The 19225-nt window shown below is 46.9% G+C and overlaps 2 protein-coding genes across 7 annotated transcripts in view; one reads left to right on the top strand and one right to left on the bottom strand.

Moving 5' to 3' along the window:
• Positions 1-19225, top strand: part of DOCK6 (dedicator of cytokinesis 6) — a 101862-nt gene that overhangs the window by 20528 nt on the left and 62109 nt on the right. For all 4 annotated transcript variants that reach the window (XM_081844721.1, XM_081844718.1, XM_081844719.1 and 1 more), the window contains exons 5-14: positions 404-533; positions 2405-2617; positions 3051-3136; positions 4210-4276; positions 5628-5777; positions 6408-6488; positions 7296-7452; positions 8959-9083; positions 11811-11904; positions 12590-12752. In XM_081844721.1, the coding sequence (XP_081700847.1) occupies positions 404-533; positions 2405-2617; positions 3051-3136; positions 4210-4276; positions 5628-5777; positions 6408-6488; positions 7296-7452; positions 8959-9083; positions 11811-11904; positions 12590-12752 (1266 nt within the window). The remainder of the gene's footprint in view (positions 1-403; positions 534-2404; positions 2618-3050; positions 3137-4209; positions 4277-5627; positions 5778-6407; positions 6489-7295; positions 7453-8958; positions 9084-11810; positions 11905-12589; positions 12753-19225) is intronic.
• LOC309332436 (uncharacterized protein) lies at positions 12761-19202 on the bottom strand. 3 transcript variants are annotated; one of them, XM_081845638.1, is made up of 4 exons: positions 18812-19202; positions 17717-17887; positions 14708-14823; positions 12761-13941 (listed from the first exon to the last, which is right to left on the bottom strand). In XM_081845638.1, exons 1-4 carry the CDS (start codon positions 19100-19102, stop codon positions 13938-13940), a joined length of 582 nt encoding a protein of 193 aa, XP_081701764.1. In that variant the 5' UTR covers positions 19103-19202; the 3' UTR covers positions 12761-13937. The 3 variants fall into 3 exon arrangements, with proteins under 3 accessions (XP_081701764.1, XP_081701763.1, XP_081701765.1); XM_081845637.1 differs by having other exon boundaries at positions 14701-14823; XM_081845639.1 differs by lacking the exon at positions 14708-14823.

Below are 19225 nucleotides of genomic sequence, written 5' to 3' on the forward strand. Positions count from 1 at the left end.
AATTTTGTGTGGGCGTTATGGCTGCTTCCAGTTTAACATAAGTTTTTCATCGTATATCTGACTTGCTAGAATTTTTAATATAATAATTCTCAGTTTTTTTAACCATTTTTATTTTGTGACTGGACAATTGTTTAATGAATATTGTATGATCTTTTTAGAGAATCCCTTAGCAGAGGCATTTTTGGCTGAAACACATTGGGCACATTGTATAAAGGAAAGAAGCCACCCCATTTTTGGGGACCTCTGAGATTAAATTATCCTTTTTGCATACCTGAAATAGTCATAGCAAGGTGAATGGCACCTTTGTTGAGGTTGATGTGATTGTCTTTTAAAGTCTCTGCATTTTAAGTCGCAAAGGTTCCCAGCAGGCATTACCATCACAGTTTCTTCTACCCTGGTTCAGGTACCAAAGGCTGAGCACCATGTACAATGCTATTACGGCCGAGAGGCAAAGGGAGAGGCAGAAGGGGCTGCCTAGGCAAGTCTTTGAACTTGATGAAGTAGCTGAAGAGCGGAGCAGTCAGGGGGATTCGGTAAGTCAAGTCAGATTTGTAAAATCTAGCATGTTGGAGCAGCTCTTCTGTGTCCTCTATGGGATCCATGAGCAAAGAGTCACAATTTAATATGAAAGACCATCTTTTTTGGGGGAGGGGGTGGAGTTAGTTTGCATTTCTTTTCTTTTTTAAAATTTTATTTATGCTTTTCAGGTGTATACATTTCACTAATTTTACAATCGTTTTAACATTTCAAAGTTTGACTTCCTTCCCCCTCTTTTTGCAGTTCCAAATTAGCTTAATTTGCTCATTTATTCATCTACTTTAAATATGTACTCTTATAAAACTGGGGGTTATTACAATAATCCTGCCAATGTTCTTATCTGGTTACAATTTATCTGTAAATATTCAATACACCATTTCTATTCTTTTGTAACAAGTTTGATTTCTTATTCTTATGGTAAGTTTCACCATTTCTGCATATTCCACAAGTTTTTGTATCCATCCTTCCTTTGCTGAGAGTCACTTTGCATTTCTTACTGCAGAAAGTATTGATCAGATGTGTAGAGGTCTTTCCTATTCTACTTAATTCAAGAGGGTTCTGGAAGCTTCTCTGTGTGAAAGAAGCAAGCAGAAAGTTCATGATGTTTGGGTTATTCTTTCAGAGAAGCTGAGTTCCAGCTTAAACTTGTTTTGTTATCTCTTCTGTGAAGGTCATGCTGACTATAATAATAGGCCAGAAGGAGCCTGGGTTTCATTCTCTCTTTCTACCTCTTTTCCTTCTGGTGTGGTGTTCTGTACATAGTATGCTTAGTGTTAAGGTTTAGTCTTACTGTAAGTTATTGTAAGTTTAAGTTAAGTCTGCTGCAAGTGGATTCCATATGGACACATGCTCCTTGCTAAATCTGTTCTAGGAGTTTCTCCATATCTCTAGAGCAGATTTGGCGATGGTGTAATGCAGGGGGAGAAGAGGACTCCTTGTTGTGCTAGTGGTGATCCTTGCGCTGATGGGACGAGTAAGTCGAATACTGTCCCAAATTTCTAGTTCTCACAGGTGCGCAAAAAGAGGGTGGAAATACATAAACAATACTGTACATATGTTGGCATATTCTGAAACTTGAAGGCCAAATTAGCAAGGCAAAGTTTACGTATGCAAGCTGATAAAAGGCAGAGAATATACAGAGGTGATCTTTCCTAACCCGCCAACCTCCACAAATAAATTGCGGTAGAAAATTAGACCATGCTGACTTTTGCCTCACTGTGTATAAGCTGCAGTCTGGCCTAATGCTGGAAGACAGAAACCATGCTAGCTTGTCTGGGATATCTGCGTGCAACAACACATCACTGGGGTCTGCATGCAAATACTGTACATTTCCGTGTATAAGACGTGGGATTTTTACGTTAAAATAATGGTTAAAAATTGGGGTCGTCTTATACACAGGTAGTGCAGGGGCAGGGCGGTGTATTGTTTCCTGCTGTGAGCAGTAGATTGTCACTGGGATTAGTGTGGGTGATTGGTGGCTGCGACAATAGCTGCTGTTGATCGGGTGCTGCTGCGGCAATTGGGCGGGCGATTGGCGGCTGCTGGCGGCGAGCAGAAATATGATTGGATGCTTCTGCGGTGCATCCCCCCCCCAAAAAAAGCTCAACAACTCTCGGTAATTTCCCCCCATTTTCTTAATTTTGAGCCCCCCAAAATGAGGGGGGGGGCGTCTTATACACGGGGTGTCTTATACACGGGAAAATATGGTATGCTGAGCCTGGCGAAATGCTCTGGGCTGCTGTGCATTTGCTAGATGCTCCGTGAAGTTTGCTGTTGTCAGTAGGAAGACAATGTGGCTCTCGACAAGGCAATGCCGTAGACAACAAGGCCTTTTACCATAACATCAGGTATTCCTTGTCCCTTCCAGGATGACCTGAAACGCTGCTCCACCTCCCTCGATGATACACCCCGTGGCAGCTGGGCCTCCAGCATCTTTGACTTGAAGAACTCCGCAGCCGACTTCTTGTTGCGCTCTCTCTTAGTGCGCACTGCCATCGAAGAGACTGACCGCACGAATGAGGAGCTGCGCAAGAAGAACCGGCACGGTGAAATCCTGGCCCTTTACCCAGCCCCAGATGAGGTGAGCGCAGGCCCTGAGATTCCAGTAGCTTTTGCATGATCCTGTAGCATCCAGGAGATGGCTGGTATGTTTGGATGTGGGCTGATGAGGATTAGAAGGTGCCCATTTGCCTCTTGGGGGCAGATACCAGGTTGTGCAGAGGATGCTTTGACGGCCACAGACTTTGCTGAGTGGTAAACGTTGGAGGAAGAACCACCACAGTCTTGTCATTCTTTTTTAAGTGGTTTTGTCAAGAAAGAGGAGTGGGAGGGATCATTACTTTGCCTGGCACCCCTCCTTTCCTCCTCCTCCAGAGATCTCAGAACTGTCCAGTCTCTTCCCTGCCCTACGACACTCTGTTTGGACTCACCTTTGTTCTAGCAAGCTCTGATACTGTTTTCCTAATGCTAAGCACATGGTTGTATAGATGATGTGCTTCCCTTTATCTTTTCAGGATGAGGCAGTAGAACGCTGCAGCATCCCAGAAGTTCCCAAGGAGCACTTTGGTCAGAGGATCCTGGTGAAGTGTTTGTCTCTGAAGTAAGTCACTTTTTATTTGCCCAACCAAACTCAAAGTAGGACATACATGGAAGTTTGGGTCCATTGCACTGCTTTTCACAAATGCTTCAGGGTGCGATGCTGTGCAAAGGGTGTGAGGCCCTGGCTGAACTTTGTGTCAGTTTGCATTTCTTAGCGCAGAAAGTATTGATCAGATGTGCAGAGTTCTTTCCTATTTAATTAATTCAAGAGGGTTCTGGAAGCTTCTCTTTGTGAAAGAAACAAGCAGAAGGTTTGTGATGTTTGGGTTATTCCTTCAGAGAAGCTGAGTACAGCTGGCTTAAACTGGTTCTGTTATCTCTTCTGTCAAGGTCTTGCTGACTTTAATAATAAGCCAGAAGGAGCCTGACTTTCTCTTTCTATCTCTTTTCCGTCTGGTGTGATGTTCTGTACATAGTTTGCTTAGTGTTAAGGTTTAGACTTATTATAAGTTACTGTAAGTGTAAGTTAAGTCTCCTACAACTGGATTTCTTATGGACAGTGCCAGTCCTGAGTGTATTGGATTTGTGACCATTATGCTCATTTGCCTTCAGTGGCAGCAAAGCTCTGCTGGGTGAAATATTAATTGCCTCTGGTCTCTTTTTGGGAATCTTGCAACATGTTTAAGTTTTACTCTGCTAACTATACATTCGAGTTCTGCTCTGGATCAGTATTGAGTAGAATTACATGACACTTTGCTGGAGGATTTCAAAGCTGTCTCCGCGGAAAACCAAATTCTGAATCCAGGTGTCCATTTCTTATGCACTGTTCTTACTGGAGGGTGTGCATGCCTCTGTTTCCAATCATCTCATGGTGGAGAGCAGCACTGGCACTAGGTTCAGTCCATACAAGAGGCCCCCATGCTAAATTGCAAACAACCTGCAATTGCCTTGGGAAGAAGGCACCTTGTTGCTATGTCAGGAGATGCCTGTGTTCATGGACAGCACAAGGTGCACTGCTGGCTATGGTTGATGTATGGTTGTTTTCTCACCGAACTATCTCTCTTGTCTTCTCTTCTCTTCTCTTCTCTCTCTCTCTCTCTCTCTCTCTCTCTCTCATACCCTTCCATGGAGCAGGTTTGAGATTGAGATCGAACCGATCTTTGGATCGCTAGCGCTTTATGATGTGAAGGAGAAGAAGAAGGTACTATGTGATTCTGAGCAATACTTGTCTTTACAGCTAGAAGCAGGACCATTTTATAAAATGGGCAGAGAGCAAAGCATAGCAAGGTAGGATGCAAATTGGCCAGTTGCCTAAAATTGCTGAGATGTTTGAAAGACTAGTTTGATAGACATAGGAAGCGCTGGGTTGGAGATGCTCTTGATTATGTCCATGCAGCCCATACACAAGGCTACTTGATGTGTCTTCTTACTAGTTCCCCTGGAATCAGAGCAGTCTGCAGTTTCTTCCTGTTCTGGAACAGGTAGAAACCGCCTCCAGACATTTTGGAGCAAAGGGGGCATTTTCTCCCCTAGCTATTGCCCTGCCTTCAGTTAGTGCTGCAAACTCTTATGGGTTCCTGCCTCAAGCGCTTCCTTCTAGTTAGAGGAGTTTCAAAGGCAGGAGAATGAACTGCCTCAGCTGAGCCAGGAGGGAAAGGTGGATCAGAGCATTCTGCAGGCAGCAGCTATGCAGGTGCCTTCAGATTGTGCTTTACCTGACCCCTCACTCCCATCCCAAGGACACAGGGTGACTTCAGCTGCAGTGAGAAGCCTAGCCAGCTGCATGCCCTGCTGCCTTTAGTCTCTGTGCCTTTAGTTCTCTCTGGCTGGATCTATACAGATTTTAAAAAACGCTATAAAAGCTCTTAATGGAAAATCCCATTGGTGACGGATCGCTGCTCTAAAGCACCATCTGGTGCCGCATGTTTATAACGCAGTTATAACGCGATATACAGTAGTACCTTGGTTTATGAACTTAATCTGTTCCAGAAGTCCGTTCTTAAACCAAAGCGTTCTTAAACCAAGACATGCTTTCTCATAGCTGCGGGGGACTCAATTTACAAATGGAACACACTCAACATGTTCTGCTTCCAAGGCAAAGTCCGCAAACCAAAACACCTACTTCCGGGTTTGCAGCGTTCTTAATCCAAGTTGTTCATAAACTAAGTTGTTCTTAAACCAAGGTACCACTGTAATAGACAAATGTAGCTGAGGCCTCTCTCTTCTCCCCAGCACAGTCTCCTAAGCTTGGCTTTATTAAGCGCCTCAGGAAACTATTGTGTGGAACCAGGCAGATCTGGCAGAAGCCAGTGGGAAACAGGGCTGGTGCTCTCTGGCTGCAGGAAAGAGAAGTCCCAGGTCTTGTTACAGTAGTGGTGGCGACAGCAAGCCAGATTTCAAGACCACAGTGGATAGGCCTTGTCCAGATCTAAAGTCTGCTGTCTGTTGTGGTGCTCCCAGCTTTGTTGCTTTTATTGCTGTGTCGGGTTGGGAGTGGGTCTCGAATGCATGGTAACTTTGTCTGGCTTCTGCCATTTCCCCAACTTTTCTAGATCTCTGAAAACTTCTATTTTGACCTCAATTCGGAGCACATGAAGGGGCTTCTGCGAGCGCACAGTGCCCACCCTGCTATCTCCACGCTGGCTCGCTCGGCCATCTTCTCCCTCACACATCCTTCTCCAGATATATTCTTAGTGATCAAGGTGAGATGTTTGATCTTCAGTCATGCCTCCAGAGCTCATCCCCCTTTGCAGCCATTCTGGCAAGCGCTGTGCCTGCAGTGGAAGCACATATATTCTGCCTCCTTCTGTGAGTGCAGGAAAATAGCTTGTTTGAGCATCAGAATTAACGACCTGAGAATCTCAGCTGTCCTTAAAACAAGACAAAACATGTTTCTAGTTCCCATGGGTTTGGAGGGAGATTTGATGTGTGTGGGCAATGTCTAGCAGACTCTCTGAAACTGGAGTGAGGTCTGGGAGGGCCCATTCTTTTTCATTTTGCTTATGGTTTTGGTTAGCTGAATGAATAATGCAAAAGAAACATAAGCAAAAGAAAAGTAATTACATTGTGCAGAACACAATTTTGTTCTCCTTGCCCCATATTTTCTTTTCAAGCACTGAGTAAGCCCAGCTCTAGGTGCAGGACTTTTCATCTTTCCTTAGCTTCAGGGACAGCTGAGAGGCCTCTCTGGTTGCAGGCCTCTCTCGTCAGGGCTAGTTGTAGAACTTGAGGTGGAGCTCACAGCACTCTCGGTTTAATATTTGGGAACTTCCAAGGCATCTCCTAGACCTAGACTTCTTCACCAATAACTTGCTTTTCCTTTCCCTGCCCAGCTGGAGAAGGTGCTGCAGCAAGGGGACATCAGTGAATGCTGTGAGCCATACATGGTCATGAAGGAGACCGATGCTCTGAAGGTAGGTAGATGGAAGCAAGATGAGGAAGCAGTTGGGTTCCTGGCCATGCTCTGTGTGTGAGTTTGTGTGTGTGTGTGTGTGTGTGTGTGTGTGTGTGTGTGTGTTAAGGAAGCAGTTGGATTCTTGGCCATGCGCTCACGCGCGCGCGCGCTCTCTCTCTGTGTGTGTGTGTGTGTGTGTGTGTGTGATAAGGAAGCAGTTGGATTCTTGGCCATGCGCGCGCGCGCGCGCGCGCTCTCTCTCTCTCTCTCTGTGTGTGTGTGTGTGTGTGTGTGTGTTAGCTAGCTAGCATGCTAGACTTGGCGCCAGGTTTCAATTCTACCTGTATCATTAAATCCCTGGATGCCCTGGGATGACCTCTTGCATGTTCTCAATGGAATGAAAATGGCCTGCTTTACAGGTTTATTTTATGGGTGGATGTGGTAAGGGGTTCAACATTTACAGTTTGGTCACAGTAATGGTGAAGTTTCCCCCCTTGTGCTTCCTTTTTAAAATTTTATTTATGATTTTCAATTTTTATACATTTCAATAATTTTACAATCATTTTCACATTTTGGAAATCGACTTCCTTCCCCTTCTTTCTGCGGTTCCTTAAATTTATTTTTAAAAATATTTTCTGCTTATTCCAAATTAACTTAATCATTTATGAATCTTTTTAAAATGTATCCTCTTATAAAACTGCAGGTTATTACAGTAATCCTGCCATTGTTCCTATCTGTTTACAGTTTATTTGCAAATATTCAATAAACCATATCCATTCTTTTATAAAAAGTTTGCTATCCTGATTTCTCCCCCTTGTGCTTCCAGAACAAAGAGAAGCTGGAGAAGCTGCGGGTGGCAGGAGAGCAGTTCTGCACCCGTCTGGGAAGGTACCGCATGCCATTTGCCTGGACTGCCATCCACCTCGTGAATATAATCAACAGCACTGGGATGCTTGAGAGGGATGCTTCCGACTCTGAGAGTGGTGAGTATAGTGCCGTGACCAAGCTATTTGAGAAAGGACGCTTCCTTTACTGTGGGGAGTTGGCTCCTGACGCTGCTTTTTCCCAGTTACATGGAGCTTTTGTCCAAAGGAACCTTGGGAACTGAGGCAGTGTGATGTAGTGGTTAGAGCAGGCATAGGCAAACTCGGCCCTCCAGATGATTTGGGACTACAGTTCCCATCATCCCTGACCACGGGTCCTGTTAGCTAGGGATGATGGGAGTTGTAGTCCCAAAACATCTGGAGGGTTGAGTTTGCCTATGCCTGGGTTAGAGTGTCAGACTGGGACCTGAGTTTAAATTCCCAAATGGTCATGAAGCTCACTGGGTGACCTTGGGCCAGTCACACACTCTCAGCCTGATCTACTTCACAGGGTTCTTGTGAGGATAAAATGGGGAGGAGAACTTTGTAAGCCACTTTGAGCTCCTTGAAGGAGTGGTGGGATGTAACAACAACAACAATGCCACAGATTTCACCGTATGTTTATAATCAGAAATGGGATGACTTGTAACTGGCAGTTGTGCGTCACAGGAGTAGTTTAAAGCTGACTCACAGCATGCTAGCATTACAAACAGAGTAAAATCAAGCCACAAATTTGCAGTCATGTCCATGCAGCCCTAAAGCTCACAAAACAGAAATGTTGAATGAGGTAGATTGTTTATGCTCATGAGCTAGAGACTGAGACAAAGGAAGCGGCAGTTTCTACGTTTTGCTCTCCTTTCTTCAAACAAGGGTATCCTTCAATCTATCAGCAGGGAAAAATTGGGTATGAGGAGCATCTTCCAAGAGCTCTATACGGCAGGCCTCAAGTGTAATTTGCTACACATTATACCATGTCTGCTAGAGCACGCAAACAGGTTTTTTATTCAGTGGACTTAACTTCAGGGGCCTCCTGGTGTCTGTACGTCTGCCTCCATATAGCACAGTGCAAAGTACCACCTCTGTAGCGGACTCTGACAGATTAAGTGGTTTCGTTTTCTTGGCCACGATCAATCATTTATCGCTTAAGTGTAAACCTCCATGAGGTGAGTGATACAGCTCCCCTTGGTTGGGCTGAAGATTCTGAAGTTCGTTTCCATTGCAAATTGTAAGGTATTTGTCAAGACAATACTGCACTACTTTAGAAAAGCTGCTTCCAGTGTTATTGTGGGACACCTGTTGGTTTTGTAGAAACAACTCTTCTAAGTTGTTGAGGAAGCTTGTGGGTAGTTTCTGCAAAATGCCTATTTTCGCTACCATTGCGCTGTTGTACAGTGTTGTGGTCTCCATTAGGTTTGCTCTCACAACAACCTTGCAAAGTAGGCCACACACCCCTCCCCAGCGCTGTGGACATGAAGCTGAGAGGCAGTGATAGCCACTCACCTAATACCAAGCATGAGTTCCTGGCAGAGCCCGGTTCTCTTCTCACCATTGCCTGTTGCCTAAATATGACTCCTTATTTGTGCATGTGTGCACCTCACCTATTGAACATATCTTCCTCTGTTCTAGATCGCAAGGGAACCTGGAATGAGCGCAAGAGGAAAACATATGAGCGCATGAGTGTTGGGGAGGAGATGTGCAGCTTCAGCAACTTCCGCCCAGCTACCCTCACCGTCACCAACTTCTTCAAGCAGGTGGGAGGCTTGGAGTCTGGGCTGTCTGGACTGATTCATAATATCACTATCTTTTGGTTTTCACATCTGTACGAGTGCAGCTAACAGGACCAGAGATTTGCAGGCAATTACCTGTTTGTGCGTGGGGACGCGGGTGGCGCTGTGGATAAAACCTCAGCGCCTAGGACTTGCCGATCGTATGGTCGGCGGTTCGAATCCCCGCGGTGGGTGAGCTCCCGTCGTTCGGTCCCAGCTCCTGCCCACCTAGCAGTTCGAAAGCACTCTTAAGTGCAAGTAGATAAATAGGTACCGCTTTCTAGTGGGAAGGTAAACGGCGTTTCCGTGTGCTGCGCTGGTGCAGGCTCGCCAGAGCAGCTTCGTCACGCTGGCCACGTGACCCAGAAGTGTCTCCGGACAGCGCTGGCCCCCGGCCTCTTAAGTGAGATGAGCTCACAACCCTAGAGTCGGACACGACTGGCCTGTACGGGCAGGGGTACCTTTACCTTTATAATAATAGTAATAATAATAATAATAATAATAATAATAATAATTATTATTATTATTATTATTATTATTATTTTTATTTATTTGTACCCCGCCCATCTGGCTGGATTTCCCCAGCCACTCTGGGCAGCTTCCATAGAAACCAAAAATACAGTAAAATATCACAGATTAAAAACTTCCCTGAACAGGGCTGCCTTAAGATGTCTTCTGAATGTCAGGTAATTATTTATCGCTTTGACATCTGATGGGAGGGCGTTCCACAGGGCGGGCGCCACTACCGAGAAGGCCCTCTGCCTGGTTCCCTGTAACTTTGCTTCTCGCAATGAGGGAACCGCCAGAAGGCCCTCGGCGCTGGACCTCAGCGTCCGGGCAGAACGATGGGGGTGGAGACGCTCCTTCAGGTATACTGGGCCGAGGCCGTTTAGGGCTTTAAAGGTCAACACCAGCACTTTGAATTGTGCTCGGAAACGTACTGGGAGCCAATGTAGGTCTTTCAAGACTGGTGTTATGTGGTCTCCAGTCACCAGTCTAGCTGCCGCATTCTGGATTAGTTGTAGTATCCAAGTCACCTTCAAAGGTAGCCCCATGTAGAGCGCATTGCAGTAGTCCAAGCGGGAGATAACTAGAGCATGCACCACTCTGGCGAGACAGTCTGCAGGCAGGTAGGGTCTCAGCCTGCGTACCAGGTGGAGTTGGTAGACAGCTGCCCTGGATACAGAATTGACCTGCGCCTCCATGGACAGCTGTGAGTCCAAAATGACTCCCAGGCTGTGCACCTGGTCCTTCAGGGGCACAGTTACCCTATTCAGGACCAGGGAGTCCTCCATACCAGCCCGCCTCCCGTCCCCCAAAAACAGTACTTCTGTCTTGTCAGGATTCAACTTCAATCCATTAGCCGCCATCCATCCTCCAACCGCCTCCAGGCACTCACACAGGACCTTCACTGCCTTCACTGGTTCTGATTTGAAAGAGAGGTAGAGCTGGGTATCATCTGCATATTGATGGACACCCAGTCCAAACCCCCTGATGATCTCTCCCAGCGGTATCATATAGATGTTAAAAAGCATGGGGGAGAGGACGGAACCCTGAGGCACCCCACAAGTGAGGGCCCAGGGGTCTGAACACTCATCCCCCCCCACCACTTTCTGAACACGGCCCAGGAGGAAGGAGCGAAACCACTGTATAACAGTGCCCCCAGCTCCCAGCCCCTCTAGACGGTCCAGAAGGATGTTATGGTCGATTGTATCAAAGGCCGCTGAGAGCCTTCCAGCAGAGCCAGGAAACAACTCTCACCTTTGTCCCTAGCTCGCCGGAGATCATCAACCAGCGTGACCAAGGCAGTTTCAGTCCCATGGTGAGGCCTGAATCCCGATTGGAAGGGATCCAAATGGATCCTTTACCTGTTTGTGCTAGAGAATTTTCTCTTTCCTCATAAGAAGCTGCGATTCTTCTTTCATTGTTTTCCCCACTCAGCATAAAATGCTGGGAAATGGGTTGAAGATGGGGTATGGTCACTGCCCAGGGCCCAGCAGGATTCTCTGCCTTTATTTGCAGGGCCCCTCCTTTTCTTACAACTTCAAGATTTTCAAGCACTTTCCACAAGAGTCTTCAGTGCATGTTCAGAACTTGTATGCTCCAACAGAGCTTCAGATTCTTGACAGAACCTTCAAGTGACTTGCAATTTAGGACTTTGAAAGTTAAGTTGTATACAGTGAAGTATACGTTCTGGCAGAGTCTTAAAATGAACCTGAGGAATATTACAGGTGCCTCTCACGTTTACTTGTTTGGCAACGCCTTCTCTGTAGTGGTGCCCCAGTCGTGAAATTCCCTGTCCCTAGAGGCTTATACTCCCTCTCTGTTAATGAGTTTCTGATGTAGGTTAAAATCCAATTCAGGGCATTGGGTGAATTGCTTTATTTCAGTCTGGTGTCAAGATCTTATCTTGTACTTTACTGCTCAATCATTTGTAATGGTTTAAGATTGGATTTTATCCTATGTATGCTTTGATGTGTTTCCTTGTATTATGTTTTTAGACTTATTGGAAATAGTCCTAGCAGTGCAATGCAATGGACAGTCTATACATAGGGTAAATGAGTAAATTGGAACAAATATTGCTAGAGCAATGCCACATCCACTGAGGAACTCACAAGGGGCTTAATGCCACTGTCTTGGTGGATGTTACTCTTCTGTTCTGGTTCAACTCTCCCCTTCTTTTTTCCTCCCCCCCCAAAAAAAAACCTCTAGGAAGGTGATCGTCTCAGTGATGAGGACCTATACAAGTTCCTGGCAGACATGAGGCGGCCATCATCTGTCCTAAGAAGGCTCCGACCTGTCACAGGTAAGGTGTGTGCCTGTAAATCAGCCTGCGACAAGGCACTGCCTCTTGTTGAGAGCTCTGTGGAGTGGGAAATTCTGGAGCTGGTGTTGATTATGGTAGCCATGTAGTCTGTTGTGACAAAAGCAATAAAACTCTTTGGCCAGATCCCACTTTTGCCAAGAGTAGGAAATGGTTCCTGAGAACAGAAAGCGGAGAAAAAGTCTCTCTCTCTCTCTCTCTCTCTCTCTCTCTCTCTCTCTCTCTCTGTGTGTGTGTGTGTGTGTTTGTGTGTGTCTGGGTTTGTGTTCAGTTTCCTTCCAAAGTGAGGCAGAAAGATCAGTCATTACAAGAAATAGCTGTAGGTGTTTCAGAATCCAGTCAAATGAGAGCAAGAGCCAATCAGCGTAGTTTATTATTAATTTTAACAGTTTTTAAACCATTCTTCATCATTGTTCTCTGTTTGAGGTGAAGGAGGCCTATCTATAGTTTCTGTTGTCCATTTCCATTCCTTGTGCAATCTGTGTGTGTGTGCTCATTCTTCTTTGTGATATAATAGAGATCAGGAAACTCAAGCACCCTAGAACTCTCCAGCCCTCTACCACACATTCTCAGTCTCAGAGGTCTGTCGGTTTTGTCATGTTGGGTTCTATATGCAAACTCTCCTTACACACCCACACCCACACGCCCTCTTGTTTCTGCCTCACAGCCCAACTCAAGATCGACATTTCTCCTGTGCCGGAGAACCCCCATTACTGCCTGTCGCCGGAACTTCTGCATGTGCTGCCCTATCCTGACCTCCGAGTCCGGCCCACCAAGGAGATCCTGGAGTTTCCAGTCAAGGAAGTCTACACACCGCACACAACGTACAGGTAGGTTTAAGGCAGCTTTGCTGGCCAGCGGGTGCAAAAGCAGCTGTGTTTTGTGTGCTTTGTGGTGCTTTAAGTCCGTGCTTTTCAGCTCTGATCTTTTCAACCTTGTACTGAATTCCTCTGTATTCTGAAGTGGCAGAAACAAATGCTACAATGGCAAACTGATATTGGTTGAACAAGGTATTGGTTGCAGCTTTCGTTCCCTCTCCTTCTCCACCAGTTCATCTGTAACCTGTTTTTTCTTAGTTGCCAACAAGCTGCCTCCCTTTATAGGAAACTCCACTCAGGACTTCCACTCATTATCCTAGCCCTCTGTGAATAATGTGTGTTGACTCCTTAAAACTGTGTGCTCAGGAACAAAGGGATGAGTTTCTCCTTGGTTGATCTTGCAGTTCTCAGTACTAATTTTAAGTGAAACTGTGACAAGCTGCCAGCTTCCTCCCATCCCCTGTCAGGCTGCAGGTTGCTATGTAGCAATATGACCACAGGGCTGTCAAGAGTTCAGCACCAAGATTCTGGCCTTAAGTGTTCAGCTGCCACTGTCATCATACTGAATAATGACCCAGATCTTTTTTGGCGCATAGTAGATAAAACTGTAGTACTTTGGCAGCAACTGTTGCGGCTTCCTTCCAGTGTCTGATCTGGTGAAGCACTCATAATATTGTACTCTCATTCCTGGTAAGCCCTGGCAGCCAAGGCAGTATTGCAGCACAGAATGCCCATCCACACTGAAAAGCAGATGTTCAGTGTGTACAAATAATGTGCTCTGTATAATGAGAGCCATCTCTGATGCAGCAGTCAGTAGCCTTGGGTAGGGCGATGTAGCTTTCAGAAAGGTTGCTTGTTTTGCTGATACTGTGACTTTTCTAAAGATCCCTCGGAGGACTCGCAGTTCCTCACTTGAGAAGGTGAGGATCTACATATTTAGATTAGATCCGGCAGGTGTTGGAGAGTTCTCGTCGTGAGGCTGGATTCTTCTAGCCTGCTGCTGATCTCCTACCGGCCACCCTGTGGATGCTATGACACAATCAGCCATGTTTCAGGACAGGTGCAAATAGTTGCCACCAAGCCGCTGTGAGCAAAAGCTTTTCTGCTCCAAAAATCACGATCCCCTCTTTGGCACAAATGTTGCCATGGTGTCTCTGTTCAGGTCCCCCACATTCAGCTTCACAACTTTGTGGTTCTTCATCTGGAAACAAGGACAAGTAAGACGGCATTAAGCAAGCAGATCTCAAAGATCAAACCCACGTTCCCTTAGGTGGACTTCCTTATTTGTGGGCCCAGAGGCCTGGGCTCTTAGCGTATGTCCTCGTCTTTGCTTTCTTAGCAAGTTAGAGGCAGGTGTGTTGCAATTTGTGTCTTGGGGATCAGACTTGTTCCTTCCCTCCTCTGGTCCCTCCCATGATTATTATTATAGGTAAAAAAAAGAGAAAAGGTGAAGGACCCTTGGACAGTTAAGTCCAGTCAAAGGCGACTGTGGGGTTGTGCTGCTCATCTCACTTTCAGGCCAAGGGAGCCGGCATTTGTCCACAGACAGCTTCCAGGTCATGTGGCCAGCACAACTAAACTGCTTCTGGCACAACAGGACACCGTGACGGAAACCAGAGCACATGGAAACACTGTTTACTTTTCTGCCACATATTTATCTGCTTGCACTGGTGTGCTAGGTTGGCAGGATCTGGGACAGAGCAACGGGAGCTCACTCCATTGCGGGGATTTGAACCGTCGACCTTCCGATTGGCAAGCCCAAGAGGCTCAGTGGTTTAGACCACAGCGCCCATTACTATAGTAAGGGTACTTTACAGTACTGAGATCTTGGCATGAGTGCCCTGCATCAGAAAGACGGTTACCACAACTAGCAGATGGCAGCAGCTTTGAGCCAGGAGCTGCCCTTATCACAGCAACACACTAACTTGATCTTTGTTTATGAAACGTCCCCAAGAAGCACCTCTTGCCTTGCTAGTCTTTGGATCCAGAGCAGCTGTTCTGTCTGCCGAGCCATTTGCTGCTGTTGCTGTTGGGTAGCTCTCAGCAGGGACCAGATGGTGAGATTCTGCTGTTGCATGTGTGCCTGAGGGGAGAGGATATCGGTTAACCGAGAGGTGGGGGTTCTTTTATCCATTGCTAGCAGTTTCTGATGTTTTAGACCCCTTAATCTCAGTCTGCAACCCTGGGGAAGTCCTCATCTCAGTTTTCAACCCTGGGGACTCCTAAACCATGACTTCATTCACTTCCCATTCTGGGCCATCTATTCATACAGTTACCAGGCCTTCTCTCTGCCCCTTACCCTCACAACCAGTGCAGAATATGATCTCTCTTCAGCAGGACTATGCAGTCACAATTTCAGCCTAGTACTCTGCTTCACCCAAGAAGTCAATCCTGGAGAGCTGTTGCAGCCATTACTAATGCTTTCTGCAAGGGGTAACATGCTCAATTTACTAGCAGTGCTAATAGAGAGAGGAGTGTAGTGCTCTTATGACAAGTTGATATCAAGAGCCAGGAGGAGACAGAGGTACTACTGCTGCTGCTGCTTACATGCAGGTTTCCCTCTATAACTTAACAATAATTTATTATTTATGCCCCACCCATCTGGCTGTGTTTCCCCAGCCACTCTGGGCGGCTCCCAACAGAATATTAAAAACACGATAAAACATCCCTAAACAAGGCTGCCTTCAGATGTCTTCTAAAAGTCAGATAGTTGTTTATTTCCTTGACATCTGATGGGAGGGTGTTCCACAGGATGGGTGCCATTACCAAGAAGGCCCTCTGCCTGGTTCTCTATAACCTCACTTCTCTCAGTGAGGGAACTGCCAGAAGGCCCTCAGAGCTGGACCTCAGTGTCCGGGTTGAATGATGGGGGTGGAGACGCTCCTTTAGGTATATTGGGCCGAAGGCCATTTAGGGCTTGAATGGTCAGCACCAACACTTTGAATTGTGCTTGGAAATGTACTGGGAGCTATTGTAGGTCTTTCAGGATCAGTGTTATATGGTCTCAGCAGCCAGTCCCAGTCCCCAGACCAGCTGCCACATTCTGGATTACTTGTAGTTTCCGGGTCACCTTCAAAGGTAGCCCCACGTAGAGCGCATTGCAGTAGTGCAAGCAGGAGATAACTAGAGCATGCACCACTCTGGCAAGACTGTCCGCAGGCAGGTAGGGTCTCAGCCGGCATGCCAGATGGAGCTGATAAACAGCTGCCCTGGACACAGAATTGACCTGCGCCTCCATGGACAGCTGTGAGTCCAAAATGACTCCCAGACTGCGCACCTTGTCCTTGAGGGGCACAGTTACCTCATTAAGGACCAGCGAGTCCTCCACACCTGCCTGACCCCTGTCCCCCCAAAACAGTACTTCCCCTCTTGGGAGTAAATAACTGCCTAGTCTTATTTATGCACTGAGCTCGGAGAGCCCTAATCCTTACCCTCTCCATGCACACCCCTCCCTGCTGTTCATGCTGTTAAAGCAGACGGTACCTTAAAAGAGATTTGGATAAGCTGAAAATAAGCTTATGAGTTTAAAACGGGTTGGGATCTGGCTTGATATTTCAGAGCAATGAGATGCTGCCACTGAGCTTTTGAGCATCTGTGTGTTGCTTTTGAGAGAGCTGGAATGTTACGCTGTGCTTGGTGTGAAGCTTTCCTAGCTCAGGCCTGGATGTGAGCTTTGGGGCCCCATCAAGCTTGACTCAAAGAGGAGGAAAGGGTTACAAGGCTCCCAAATTCTTATCTGGCTTTGAATAACACAAATTCCCAACTTAACTCCTTCTCACCCAGCCAGCCCTCAGAATGACAGCTTCATGGAGCCCACAGGGGTTCTGTCAGGACTTCATCTGGCCAGGGGAAGAATTATTGTAGAATCATAGAATTGTAGAGTTGGAAGGGACCCTGAGAATCATCTAATCCAGCCCTCTACAATGCAGAAATCACAATTACAATTGGCTCAGCTGCAAATAACAGCTTTGCATGGCACAAAGAGGTTCCAGTAGGGCTTCTCCTGATCACGCAACACTGTCAAAGGCTTAGAAGGTTCCATGATCTCTGGCTGCCTTTGATAGCAGTGCAAATGCCAGGCGGCGGCCACTGAGGCTTCTGCTGTCCATGCCGAAGAGTTTGCAGGTAGTTGGGATTGTGGAGGCTTGCAACCTCCTAGGATCCGTAAATGGTGGTGAGGAAGTCCCCACCTCTACTGGGACATTTGGAGTAAGACAGTCCCCATCACTGCCAGTTTCTTTCAGGGGTGCAGCCTCTTTATCTTCCCCCTTTGCTCTCCCTGTGGCTGCTTGAGTAAGCTGAACCATCCTCCTCGGCAAGTTCCCTGTGGCTGCTGGCAGACTAGCTAGAAGCCTCTGGTGGAGTTGTGGTTTCACTACCAGTTGGATGCCTCCTCCTGTGGAGAAGGCCCATTCAATGATTGCACCTTCTGTGAATGGAAGAGCTAGAGGGGTGAGGGGCAAGATCAGGGGTCAGCAAACTTTTTCAGCAGGGAGCCAGTCCACTGTCCCTCAGACCTTGTGGGGGGCTGGACTATATTTTTTGGGGAAAATGAACAAATTCCTATGCCCCACAAATAACCCAAAGATGCATTTTAAATAAAAGCACACATTCTACTTATGTAAAAACACGCTGATTCCCAGACCGTCCGCGGGCCGGATTTAGAAGGTGATTGGGCCAGATCCGGCCCCCAGGCCTTAGTTTGCCTACCCATGTGCAAGATTGTCTATGTGAGTGCATGTCCATTGATCTATGCATGAGTTGGTTCATTACTGTATCTGTAAGTTTGAGTGTAGTGATCAGTGGGGCTACATGGAGATGGCTTCTCATGCTGTACAGATTAGCTCAGAGTTCACTTGTCTAGGCACTTCTTCAAGTCCCCTAGAGATTTTGGAGAGCAGAGTGGCAGAAACCGCAAGGGGGCCAGAGCAAGTGACTTAGGGTGCCGCCTTACAGAAGAGAAGGTGGCGGATTACCTTCAAAGCAGAAAATTCCCATCCCTTATTTTGGAAACCTCGCTCTTCCATGATAGCCAGCATCCCTTCGAGTGCCTTCACTTGTCGCACTAGGTCCTGCTGGCCTGCAAGCATCTTCTGCAACGCTTCCTTGTTGCTGTGAGCCTGCTGCCATCTTGCCAGGCTCTCATCCTATCAAAGAAAGAGCAGGAATGGTGGATGAGGAAGACTGACCAAAGGGGTTCTCTGATGAAGTTGGGACCCTGGCGGTGTGGACTAGGTAGGGAAAGATTACAAGATTGAATATGGAGCTATAGGTATAAGCCCCTGCTTAGGTTTCGTTATTCATTTGTTTTTATTTTTTAATTGTGAAATGCTTAACACAGAATATCCAAACTGTGGACAAGAGCATATACCGCATTGGCCTGAATATAAGTCGCACCCGGAATATAAGCCACACCTTTAAAACTGGAGAGGGGAAAATTAAAAAACACCCGCATATAAGCTGCTCCATTTCTTGCTGCTCCTGGCTGCATACTGGGGGGGGGGGTAGGTGGGGAGGGGGAGGAAAGCCGCATTGTGTTGCTGGCAGCCTTTCCACTTCCTCGCTGTCTCCCTTCCAGGCCTTGGGGGAGAGGATGGGGGGCTACGTGTGGGGTGGGCACTGCTTTGCCACGCTCCTGGCACTGTTTGCCCCACGCTCCTGGCTGCATACCGTAAGGTCGCAAATATAAGCTGCACTTTAACTTTTCACAGTCGGAATTTGGGGGGAAAGGTGAGGCTTATATTCAGGCCAATACGGTAATATAAAAACCAGCCAGTAAGCAAAATTACAGTAAAATTCTCATTTTTTTGTCATATCGGCTGCAAACTGAAAGCAGCAGTTCAGCTGGGAGGTTTTTTATAAAGGAAAAGTTTTCAACAGGTATCTGAAGCAAAGGATCATAGGTGCCTGTCTAATCAGCAGAGGGGGGGCAGCATTTCATAAAGCTGGTCAAGGCCCTGTTGTCCCACCAATAAAATATGACTACCGCTTTGCTCTAGTGCAATGCCTTTTAATCTGGGCTGGCGCTGTCTTCCCTCCTTCCCCTGCGCTTATAATTTAAACACAGTTACCTCCAGCCCCTCAACAATCTCTCTGATCTCTTCCTGCTTCTGCTGGGCTCTTTGGGTCTGACGACGCAGCTCCTCCAGGCCCCGCTCATAGAAGTCGGAGCTGCATCTGATCTTGTCAAGCTTCTGCGTCGTGGACTCGTAGAGGTCACTCAGTGTGCTGGCAAACTGCATTACCCCATAGAAAAGAATGTTTACCTCCTGCAGAGCCGCGGGCTGCTGCTGGCCTGTGAGGATAGGGGCAAGCATGGCTGCAGAAGGCAGCAAGATACTCAGGAATAGGAAAGTCAGCATGGCTGTGACTTGCAAGCCAATGGAAAAAACGAAGGAAGTAAGCCTGCCGCTTTATATGCAGAAGCGAGGGAGGGGTCTGATGGGGAAAGAGACGATTGAGCTGGACTGAGCAACCCACTCCAG

This window comes from Podarcis erhardii, assembly GCF_964252035.2.
Source record: "Podarcis erhardii genome assembly, chromosome: 17".
NCBI classification, from domain to species: domain Eukaryota; kingdom Metazoa; phylum Chordata; class Lepidosauria; order Squamata; family Lacertidae; genus Podarcis; species Podarcis erhardii.